General features: G+C 35.8%; 1 protein-coding gene across 3 annotated transcripts in view; it reads right to left on the bottom strand.

Annotated features, from left to right (window-relative positions):
- Nucleotides 1-5,547: 5,547 nt before the first annotated feature.
- Nucleotides 5,548-12,848, bottom strand: part of CACNB4 (calcium voltage-gated channel auxiliary subunit beta 4) — a 288,918-nt gene continuing 281,617 nt past the window's right edge. For all 3 annotated transcript variants that reach the window (XM_007108275.3, XM_007108276.4, XM_028477944.1), the window contains 2 exons: nucleotides 10,920-11,105; nucleotides 5,548-8,538 (listed from right to left, as the gene is read on the bottom strand). In XM_007108275.3, the coding sequence (XP_007108337.1) occupies nucleotides 8,278-8,538; nucleotides 10,920-11,105 (447 nt within the window). In that variant the 3' untranslated portion in view covers nucleotides 5,548-8,277. The remainder of the gene's footprint in view (nucleotides 8,539-10,919; nucleotides 11,106-12,848) is intronic.

Raw genomic sequence — 12,848 nt, forward strand, 5'->3', positions numbered from 1 at the left:
CTGTGACCCTTGATAAGAGACACAAATGGGACAAGTTTTATTATTATGTGGATTTTCTGCCTGGAGGCAATTCCAGCCAGCTACAGAGGGAGTGGAAACTCAAATAGAGTCTGGCAATTCCCTGGAGATGAAGACACAGATCAGCATTCCAAGAGATCAAGGCTACTAGAATTTGTAAAGCAGAGTGATTGAAAGAAGGAAGCTATCCAGAGAAAAGCTCCCCAAAACCTACATAGGTTGAGGCATTGAGTCTTTGGCTGCATATCAATCTGTATGTGTATAGTACAAAACCAGTATGAAACCCCCTGAGGCTAGCCAGTAATGACTTGAGGAAATAAACAAGTACTAGGGAGCTGTAAAACAAGTAATTACCAGAGTTTACAAAGGGCCAGGAATCATTTGAGTTCCCTTCAGCCAGTGTGAAGAGAACACACAGAATATATGGGACATTCAGTAGACACCCCAGAGATCTTAAAAGAGGAGCTAAACTAGCCTAAGGATAAGCCTTACTCTAGACCAGTCCTAAAGGAGCTTAAAAACGAACCTTGAAAGGATCAAACTAACTCACAGTTGTTTATCAAAACAAGGCCAAAGTCCTTTACAGATCAAGAGGACAAGATCAAGTCATTCACAGTGGAAAATTTGCAATATCTTGAATCCAATAAAAAAAATTAGTGGACATTCAAAGAAACATGAAAACATGACCCATAACCAAAAGAAAAATCACTCTACCAAAATAGATACAGCCACAGGGAAGTTAAGTGATTGCCCCAAACTCATAGCTAGTTACTGCTGGATCTAGGCTTTGAACCCAGGCAAGGGTTAGAGGCCACAGTCTAACCACTATGCAAATCTGCATTTTGTATGACAGGACAAACAAGATGCTTCTCTCTACAACCTATCTCATTAGTGGAGATACACTGATGATGCAAAAGGTGGCTTCAGGGCCAGGTTGATGGAGTGATTGCAGTGAGCTGCAGTTCTTCCAGTTGGGACTTGCAGATTGTTGGTTGCAATGCCTTGATAGTTGGGGCAGCCTTATATAGTACATCTCCAATAACCGAGGTACCATTCATTCAGTCGCTATTTACTGTATTCCAGGCCTTGTTTTGTATGCTTCAGATGACTATCAGCCTAAAAGCATTTAATATATGTATTTTTAGATAACAGTACTTTAGAGAGAAAGACTACAATGAGCTTTGGCGTCTTCATTTTAGTTGTCTAATAACCTATGCCCTGCCTACTTTCCATCGGGGGGGTCAGATGGATCAAATGTGATAATGCTTGTGAAATAATTTGGCTATAATAAATCACTGTATAACCCTAATACAGTGGTAATAATCAACATAGTACGCACTTCTTTTGAACTTCTTGTGCACTGCAATGAGAGAAAAGTCAAATGCGGATCAAGTCATAGCACGGACATTTGACACTGAGCACATGAAATGTCAAGTCATAAGCTGTATGCCATCCATGGAATTCTTACAGGTACAAAATACCTTTGGAAACTTCTGATAATTGTTAAAATTATCATATAGGGGTTTCTTGTGAACAATATGGTTTATCTAGTTTATTTTTCCATATTGTATTCAATCCTATTTCACAGATACATTGTAATATATTCTATTTCATGCGCACATGTGTGTATGTGTATGTATTTAACTACAAGCTATTTCCTAATATAGTACTTCTTTTGCGATCACTTGTTAACACCTAGCAGAGTATTCAGGAAGTAGTCATTTAATTGAACGTGTGTTTTGAGGGTAAATGTTTAGACTTTTTTTTTGGATAAAAGGTACAGGAATATACGTACTGATTTCCGGTATATCTTCAGTATATCTCTAGAATAATATAAAGGAGAGGTATAACGCTGGTTTCAGTGTTTTTTTCATTTATTATATAAAAGAAAAAAAAATTAATGCAGTTGGTTTGTACACATTTAAATTCCATAAAACAAATCCATAGAAATTAGGATACTATATGCATGCACTCTGCATTTTCTTTGTTAAATGTTTTGGTTCACAAAAATAACAACACTTTTTTTTTTCTTTAAAGCCACTAAAGCAGAGGGAGAACAAAACATGCAGCACTGTACACATTTGCATAGTATATTTTACCCAGCATGCCTTGTAGAATGCTACACATTTACCTATATAAGAAAAATAAAAGGGGTAAATTATCAAAATAAATAACTAAAATTTAAAGAAAGGAAAAGTACTGGATAAAAGCATTTTTTTTCCACTTTGTAGCTGGAGATATAGCAATAGTTTGGGATATCAACAGCTCTCAGAATAGTAGGGAAATCTTTTTATATCAATTTGCCGTTTTTATTTTTAGTATTAATAAGTTTATCTGTTTTTCCCTCCCACCACCCTTTCAAAAAAAACAGCTAATGGCTTTTACTTATGTTTCAAAATGGTAATCAGTACAAAACAAATTGAAGAATCCCTAAATACTTTTTTGTTGTTGTTGGGACATCTTTATTTCTCATTCTGACTGTAGGCTGTGAAAAATATAAAACATTTCAAACATGTCCAAAATTCAGAGGAGCCCTATAAGCTCACTTGCTGTTACTTTTTGTAGTTGTTACTGAAGGAAAAGAAATAAGAACAGTAAATATAGTATGAGTCTTATCACAAAATAAAATTTAATAAGTTTTATGGAAAGGGATAAAGTAAAATAAATTACATCCACAGATTGCAAGGCTATGAAGTAAATTGCTGGAAAAGTATCAAGCAGCAAGTTAAAAAGATGGTAGATGAAATAAATCTGATAAAACTTAGAACTAAATCTATATACTTTTAAAAAATACAACTGCCAAATTTAACAGTGGATTTTGTTGTAAGTTTGTGCTATAACAAATGTGCTTCTTTCTCCTCAATCTATTTTTATATTGGCAAAATATATATCTTTTATAATTTTGTACTATACAATATATGTTTTTGCTACATTATTTTTCTACTGCTAATGCAGATTAGAAATAACAACATAGGTTTATTTTGGCAATAAAATGCTTTCATTTTAATAACATCCCAGAAAATATTGTAAGGCATATGAAAAATAACAAATAGTATGCAACAATATAGCATTAATGATCCTGCATCTTAAAATACATCCCATATGCATACAGAATTCACACTGATTTCAGTTAAAGATGTGTGAAAGTGGCATGCAAGTAGAGTAAGAGTGGCCCCTACATAAATATAGACATAGCCATTTGTTGAGAAATTTAAGTGTTCAAAACATAACCAAGAACACTTACAAAGTATTGTAAAGCTGGAGGCCTGCCAATTTTGGTTCCTAGATAGTCCTCATTTTAACTCTCTAATTTTCAAAGAAGAAGCATCAGTGTATTCCCCAAACACTCTAAATTCATTAATAACATTTTCTACCATCTTTCTACAAACATTTTACATACATCAAAAGAAACAAAGGAAAATTTCATATGTAACTATGACTCCCCCAAACTCATGACTATTCACTCTTATTTATGCTTTCACGGTAAGTGGGAGTTACAGCCCTTAGTCAAGATTATCTGATGAAATATTTTCTAGTCCTCTCATAATGTCCCTTAATTACATGAAGCATTTGGTATGAAACCATCCACAAGTAGAGAGAGATACTTGCTATATGAGAATGAGTTTCATTTGAGAAAGTTCATTTTAACAAAAAAAGAAACCTTTAACGGTAGCTCTGTCTGCTCATATAAACCAGTTTTACTATTTTGAGTAACTTGACTGCTTAAGTCAACAACAAAAAAGTTATCCTTGTTGTCTACCTGACAACTATTGTATTGAGTGGTTTGATCATGATTATCATCTAAAAGAAGAGGACTGTTCTCTGCCCTATAGACACAGCTTGAGTAAGTAACTTAATAACAGTTACAGCATTAACAATATTTAAAGTGTTGAGGAACTAATGTTTAAAGGTATGAGGAACTAATGAAACAAATTTTATTACATAAGTCCCTATAATGTTTTCATTCATAAAGTTATTCAAAGATGAATTTTATATAATTAATAAAGACAAGAACATGCAACAGTGTCATAAAAGACAGAAATACAGGCAGAAATATAAAAGAAATAAGGGGTACATTCTCATTTATTTGAAACATTGATATGAAGTTTGTTCCAATGACATGAGTGTCCAAGATGATCCTACTCAGTAAATGGCTAAGTGTCCATAGGAGAAGTCAAGGATCAACAAAATTTGAATTTGCAAACCAACTTCACTTAAACATCAAATCTCTGAATCTGCTCTCAGACTTGGAGCTAGATGTTATAACAAATTGCACACAAAAGCAATTTCCTTGCAGTTTGTCTTGTTCCCTATGATTACTGACATAGTAGATGTTTACCTTGTCTCCTGATAAACTGTGAACTGATTCAAAGAAAAGTTCACTAACATGGAAGAAATGAAAGGGTGACGAGCATTTTGTCAACAGTTGAAAATCTAAGGGGAAAGTATATTTTAACAGTTTACGCATTTAGCTTTGCAGCAAGGTTAGCAGTAAGAGTAATAAATTCCCTACTTATTGAAAAGTGTTTTCTCTTTAAAGACAGATTGTCTTCTCTAGAGAAGAGGTAGTATAAATATCAATATATAGGGCAATTTCTGTAGTGGCATTATTTTGTTTTTATTTTTTAGCAAATACCAAAATAAAATTGTGTAATAAGAAAATACACTAGCATGCAAATTAAGGTTGCCTAAAAACATTCTTAACTGACATCCTGGGTCTCAACAACATTTTATGATATGTTCATTCAAGGAGTTTAAATTTGCAAACCGTCTTTTGGCATCATTTCCTTCTCTCCCTCCCTTTCACTGCTTTAGCTTCCTATTATGAATTTTAAGGCCCTCACACAAAAGACAAGTTCAAGTATGCAGGTATGTTAAAGAGGTTAACATTCCAAAAATACATTTCGCAAACAACAACAATAATAATTAAATTAATTAACAAATTATTCAAAGGAAACAAATAATTTTCTCAGAATTTGTTTTATATTTAAAAAATTCATTAAGAACTAAGCAATGTCACATTGTCACATAATTAAGACTCTCTTACTAGGAAAGACTATCAGTCTAAATTGTTAATTTCAATTTTCTTTCCAACAGAACTGTATAAAGATATGCAAGAATCATCAGTCATTTATAAACATTTCTAAGTGTTGCTTTAAATATTGGAGGAAACAAGATAACATGGTTGATTACAATACTGGAGTCACATTACAGCCTCGAGAATTAACATCAGAATTGACAAATTGCATTCCTTTTTTTTCCAAGACTACACTTCCACATTGTCACATGTGTCTACATTGTTACATGTTCGCTGAATGAACTTACAGAATATGTAATTTACATATTCTGAAATTATATATGCTGAAATTACAGAATATGTGGTTTATACTACAAGTTAAAACAACCTCAAAACATTATAAGACTTGCTTCTCCTGCTTATCATTTGCTAATCTTTAAATGAAATCAGTTAAAAACAAAGTATTTATGGAATATGTATTTTCCAAAGGTGCTTGATGTGCTTGGTAAAAATAAAACTTTTCATTTAGTATATATCTGTATTTTAGTATCATTTACACAATAAACTCTAAGGCTTAAGAAAAAGAAAAAGGAAAATGCATATCCCTTATTCATTTGGAGAAGATAATGTATTACAAAAGGAAGGGGAAAGAATATGCCAAATCAAAGTAAAAATTTAAGTACATCCATCAAGAAAATATACATTATACCCTTTCCAAGATTGTTAGCTTTTGAATAAGAATGCAAAGCAAAACAGATATGGACACTTGATGGTAAAGGAAAGATTGGTTTTGTGCACAGATATTGAATGGACCTCTCTTTCTATCAGCATGACATAGAGGACATAGAAACTAGGCTTTGAGAGGCCGTTAAAAACAAGAGGTTTTTAAAAGTTGAAAGAATATGGTAATCTTGCTGACCAGGAAATATATGTAAATGCTGTTACAGCTACCTGCCATAAAATGTAAATATCTTAAAGTAGTTAAATGGCCAGATTGCTAATGCTACTACAGAAAAAGCTGAACAGCTGTCTAGTCTAAGTTTAACACCTTGGTGCACTCTTTGCAATTAAATACTTTAATGCGCACAAATAAGAAACCAGTAAAGCATATAGAAAAATATTTTGGCTAGTGTTTTCTTTTTCATGCAAATATGTGCTGTACATGTAATAAATATGTTTGTTTGCTGGAAAATGCTCTTCTGTGCTCTAACAAAGTATTCAGTAATGGCAGGTTGTATGTTTAGTAAAGTGCCTAATGGATATAGCTCTTTTAAATGTCTTAACTGAAAATTCTGTAAGCTTCACTAGATGACAAAAGAACCTCACAAGCCAGTATCACATGTTAACTTTTAGAATTCACTGAGCCCACATTTTTTATTGTATCAAATATTTGCGATAACTTACATGATTATAGGCATCCTCATTATCAGCTAAACAGGTTCATAATGGGGTATGCACAGTGAATAACAGGAGGAGAGGGAATGCGGGGGTTATAATGAGGTTCAAGATATATACATAACTAATTAAGAATATGGAACCTATTTTCATGGTCAAGAAAATTATTTAACTGGTACATGCTTTGAGAGCCTAAACATTGAAAGGATTGGATGGGGGGAAATAAGATAACAGAATATGAACTATTATTGTTTTCCAAAAAAAAATAGGCTTCATGACATGTACTAGTAGAAAAGGACTTTTATGCCTGATCCTATGCGAGTTTTAGAAAAACGGACTCTTAGAAACAAGAGTCTTTTCCTAAAGACATTTGTGTATTGTATAAAAGGGTCAATTTCAATAGTTTCTTGGATCATAGTGAATCTAAGGCTTCCTTGATTATAGTAGACATAAGGTCACTGATTCTGTAATTATAGTCACTGGAAAAACTGTGAGGACTTAATAGGTAAAGAGGAGTGTTCATTAGAAATAAAGCAGTTCAATCTTCAAATGCTTTATAATTCTCTGCGATAAAAATGATACAATTTTAGTAAACAAATCTATTCTGAATCTACAAGTTTATTTTTTTACTGCAAGCTCTTAAATTTGTTTTCACAGTTTTTCAATTAATCATTTTGTATAAACGCAGCTTTCAATATCAAAATTCAGTGTGTCCGTGTAAAACAAAAAATCCTTAGCATGATTATAAAGAATTTGGTGAAGGGCTAGAACATTCAGATATTCAAAGACAGAGACTGAGTGAAGCAATGAAAAGATACTCAATTGTGCTGGCGGTAAACACGGAACCCGTATTTGTGGTAAGTGGGATAGGTGAAATCCCATCTGGTGATGTTTAGCCTTGCACTCAGGAGGATCTGTCCCATTCTTACTGTCTGACTTCAGATTCCTGGATGTATGTAGTTGTGCTCAGATTGATTAAAGGGGAAACAACACCCCATTTTCCATCTCACATAACCAGCTATGACTGGGCTTCTCTTTACTATTCTCTCTCACTGCTAAAGAAATTTTGAGTCTTTTTTTTTGCCAACTTCAAACAAGCTAACGGTTGTGACTAAACAAAAAGCAAAACACTTTGAATACAACAGCCGTGCCAGAAAAGAAATAAAAATATTAAAATCTGAGGAGACTGTAGAATTTCTGAATTAATTTGAGATTTTTTTTGGCACTATCAATACATTTGGTAAGTTTGAAAAGCCATTCTGGCAACGTTAACATATATTAAAATGTTTATACATTCCAACTTTAAGTGTAAATTTAATCTCCAGCAAATAAATACCATAGCTGGTTTTGGCTTCTATTGGTATTTTGATTTTATTAATTAGTTTCTTTTTTTTTTTCAGATTTTTAAATTGATTACAACATGCTCAAGTAGACTTTCTAGTCGATTCACCCAAATTCCAACAGGAATTGGTTTATAAATTGGTTCCAACTGGAACTGGTCATTTGGAATTTCCAGCATGGGAAATTATTTTATATGTGCCTTGATAAGTACCTTAAATTACAAATTGATGTGTCTAAACCTAATGAAGAAAACAAAAGGTACTGTTATGTAAATGTTGCACTTAAAAATATCTCCATGATTGGGCATCTAATATCCATCTAGACTTAAGGGCATAATGTACACATTTTTTCTTTTTTTTTTTTTTGCCCCTTCTTAGCATCAATGACAGCAGCCCGTAAGCACAGTCAATACTGTGCTGTAGTTGCCGAGTTAAGATGATTGGTTGTATCCTAGCAGTGCAATGGCAAATTGTCAACAGATGAATATTTTGTTTGTTTCTGAAGACTCAAAGCCTATGTCGAGAGTCATGGCTATATCCCCCAGGCGATCCTCGGTTCCTATGAGGTTTGTAAGTGTCCTGGTATGAGTCAGGGTAATCTTCTTCCACGAGAGGGTAATGATCTCGGCTATGCTGGGAACTGGAAGACAAGCGGTTCCTACTCTTCCGAGCCCTTTCATTGTGATAATTTTCATCAGAGGTCATTAGACTTCGCCTTTCAATTGGAGAGTTCTCTGTGGAGTGGTTGCTGTACCTCATACGCTGACTCTAAAAATATCAGATGGTTTACTGGTTAAATTACATCAGCTTCATTCATCTAGAACATGCAAATGTATGTACAACAGTAGGATCTGGACAATAAGATGCTAAATATCTGACTCAGTAAAACATTCTGAGGTACAAATGGTCTGCTCGAAATACCTGGTCTTATGTATTTGGGACACAACATGCAAAGATGCCAAAGTGCTGGTAGTTTATGAATTTAATTACATAATACTGCATAATTATGCTTCCTAATTAAAAACATAGAATTTAAAGTTAGCTGCTGAATGGAACTTAATATATTTACAAAGGCCTAATAATTCCACTTCTATTGCAAAATGAGGATTATTTTACTGTTGGGAAATAAGTTAAAGTTCAGAATAGCATCTGTTATTTTATTCCTCTCTTGAACTGATAAAACCTTTCTCCTCCTAAAGTCACACACCTCATCTTTATTAGCTGAATGTGCCTGATACCTTTTAAAAATATTTTAATAAAATTATGATTTGTGCTACCCATAAAATATTTGTTTCTACATCCTACATAAATGTAAGACTCAGCAATATTCTCTCCAAAGAAGTACACAATAATTATGGCACCAGTGAACTGATATATTTACAATTCTTGCTTCCTCAACTGAAATGTCCTGCAAAAATAATCTTCAGAATATAAATTCCTCTAATACCATTACTTGAAATTAATATCTTCAGACACTTATTTGAGCGCTCAGAAAAGGCTATTAACGTTTTTCTTCAAATCATGGGAAAACATGTATCATAGCTGTGTCTACCTGCTTAGGTAGGTCACCTCAGTTAAGAAACAGGATGCTGATGAAACCAAAGACCCAGATGCATTTCCTCTAAAGGACGTGCACCTGCACACAGCAGGAAGCTCACTCAACAGTCACAGCCTGTGCTGGGAGCCCCAGCCAGGGGTCTCACAATTAAGTGCCCATGGTTACTAGGAGAAATAGGCCCCAGGATAAAGGGCACCACGGTAACTCAAGTGAAACTGGGAGAAGCACTCTACGTGGATGTCTTTGAGGTGATAAGTCAGGAGTGTTATATTCATAAACAAAGTGCAACATTTCATTTCCACCTACTAGTGTAGGTGGAAGCATATTGCTTCATGAATCCGTTTCTCACCCTACAATGTACAATTCGGAGCCAACCCAAACCAGTCAGTGGAATGCCACACTCGGATCAGCAGGCAGGCAGTGAAACAAGGAAAGAAAGAGTCCCAGGGCACACATATACACTGCATATTACAATAGCCCGTTTCCCAAGTTCATTTCCAGCCTCGAAAGCTATTCATTTACATGGCAGTTTTTTGCTTACAAAGATGCAATTTTGTAAAAGAGTAATACAGTTGTAATAACATTTGAGAGAGTGCCATTTATCTCAGAGTTAACTCTATATGATCTACAATTATGACTATCATTATAACCCATTAATACAAAACTAGTCATGATGCAAGAGAGCTCAGTTGACTACCTGTTCCTCAGGCAGCTGGGGGTTTGGCCACATTCCAGCAGCAGCTTGGTAGATGGTACATAATAACTGATGGAGGAAGGCAAGATTCACTTTGTATCATCATGCCTCTGGCTCCCCACATCTAGCCCTGGGTGCAGCACCAGAAGAGCAGGAGAGCAAGCCTCCTGCTCCTACACTCATCCCCAGCTTCCCTAAAGGACACTGGCCATAGCCGGTGGGCCCTGCCCACCCCTAAGAAAACTCAGGGATTCACGGCTGTTTCCAAACAAGGCGACTCTACTTATGTGCATGTTCTGTTTGGGCAAGCTAGGGGACAGGCCCCGCAGCCTGGGGGCGAAGGATTAGGTAAGGGTGGCCATAAGGTCCATCCGTCTCACATACCTTACTTAGCTAGCCCTGTGCCTAACAGTGCCACCACTGTATAATCCTTAAGAAGTGACATGGAGAGGTAATGGAGAGTTGCATAGTAGGTAGAAAGTTTCTTAGCAGGGTTTAGACATAGGAGGGATGAATGTACCTAGGTAAAAGCCATTGTAAATTAACAGAGAACAAAGTTCTAAGGAAAACGCCACTCTCAGGGTAACTTTGTCTAGGGCAGATTATGATTAGGTAACACTTTTTGAGTTTGTAAAAATGTAAAATAGTCTGTATCTGTTAGAATCAATGTAGCCAAAAGATGTGAATCTGAAGAATTTGTTGCCAAGACTTCAGAGCAAGTATATGAACCAAAGTGATCTGAGTCTGTAAAAATGTAAAATAGTCTATATGATTAGGCAAGACTTTAGATTTTTGATATAGTAACGCATGGTTCTCTAGGCCACTCCCAGTCTCCATCTCAATCAAGTTTCCTATAGAACCTTAAATGTAAGGTTGTAAGAGCACAAGTGACACTACCTGTAACCCAGAAATTGCTGTGGGATATGGTGAGAGTGCTGTTGAGCCCAAGTTCCTTCCAAGCAGTGGGGTCATGGGGGTGCTACTGGTCGTGTGAGTGGCACGCCAGTAGGCCTCAAGGTATTCTCCCAGATGTTCACACGCATCCTCCAGCTGGTTTTCATCCAGTATAACATCAAACATTTCCTGTAGATGACAAGGAAAATCCATTTTATTTCTACTTCAGGTTTTAGGCAATGAAACCTAAAATTTCACTGCGTGTGGATAATATTGTTTCTAATGTCCAGTAGCAAATATCAAACTTGAGGGGCTGCACTGGCAGTTGCTAAAGTTAAAGTCAAGTGAAGAACTGCACAGTTAACCACGCACAAATTTGGACATTCACATAAAAATGGGAAAGCTCATCAAATATTTGGATCTTCCATTATTTAGAAAAAAAAAAAAAGATGAGGTACATGTAAAAGTGTTCTAAGGAAAATAGAGTGAAAACACATATGTATTCACATCTTTATCCATATATTCCTATAGATACTTACTGAATACATTCTTTTATATGCTATATAAAAGTTTTGAATTATACTTCAGAATAAGAAAGAAGCAAGTTAATGGTACTGAAAGAGGAGTTCTAAAAATGTTTCAGTAACAAATGTATCACTGGAATAAACATTACATCTCCCAAAGTAACTATGTTGGAGGAAATAACATTTACTTAGGTAATTTTTAGAATGTTGGTGAAAATGTTATCTGTTATCTGTCTCGTGGTAAAGCAATACGAAAGGTTTAGGATCAAGAGTAGAAAACCACAGTACAGTGACTTCTGCTACCAGAGGATCATTGTGTGAAATGGTTAAAAAAGAACAAGAACGAATACTTGATTGCAGAGGTGGTAGGCAGGGAGTTGGGGGTAGTTCAGCCAAGAAGTATCTGAGGTCCATGTTTCTGTCAGTAAGGACTTTGTCCAGCACCTGTTCTATAATCAGGAAGTTGTTCTTCCGCCCCAAAGGAGCAGAGTGGCCCCTCTGTCACTGCAGTGTGGTCAGGAACACAGAATATAACCGGGACACAGATTCCCTGAGGGACAGTCAGATAACCGTGGCACCTCATAAAGAGAAAAGCCATTCCATGGGTAAGTGAAAGCACACCCCTGACTTTCAGCCGCTGGATCCACCCCTTCCCTCTTGCACCACTTCCACCTGCTTTTACAAGCTCATTTTACCCAAAGAAGGAGCTCCCAGTAATGAATCAAGTACAGGGTTACTGCCATCAACACTTGATGCGGCAGGTGGATTGCAGGTTCATAACAGCTGGATGACTCTGAGTTGGTGGTGGGTCAGCTGACTCACTCTCATCAGCACGAGGGCTCCCTGAAGCAGAAGTCACCATGGAAACAATCTCTCTCCCAACATTTACTCTTTGCATGTTTTCATCACATTGATCTTTACTGATCTTTACTGACCCTAATTTGCAAGGCAGTTTCAAAGTCCTTGGAGCAGTGAGATACGTTTAGCAACTGGGAAAGGAATAAGGTGGCTTCAGTCTAAACCGACTGGTGTTTGAGAAGACTCAGCCAGTTGAAGTCATGTAGAAACCTTTCCCCCACAAGAACACTTATTAGTGGATTTCAGATGGGTTTTTGCATATTTTATTCATTCATAAAATGTTTACTCGGTACCTATTCTGTGCTAGGCACTGTGGGTATACTGTGGCAAAGAAAACAGACTTCATCCCTATGCTCAAGAAACATCCAGTCTCGGGGGAGAGACAAGTATTAAAATCCATAATACCCGACATCACACCAGGACTTTAATTCAGAACAACAGAGACTGAGCCAGTGAATGTTCAGAGCTGCAGCTTCAAGTTCTGGATTTAGAAGGAGGCCCAGAGAGATATGTGAAAGTTAAATTTATGAGGGAGAGAAAATTATAAGTC

Source organism: Physeter macrocephalus, chromosome 2 (assembly GCF_002837175.3).
Source record: "Physeter macrocephalus isolate SW-GA chromosome 2, ASM283717v5, whole genome shotgun sequence".
Taxonomy (NCBI): Eukaryota; Metazoa; Chordata; class Mammalia; order Artiodactyla; family Physeteridae; genus Physeter; species Physeter macrocephalus.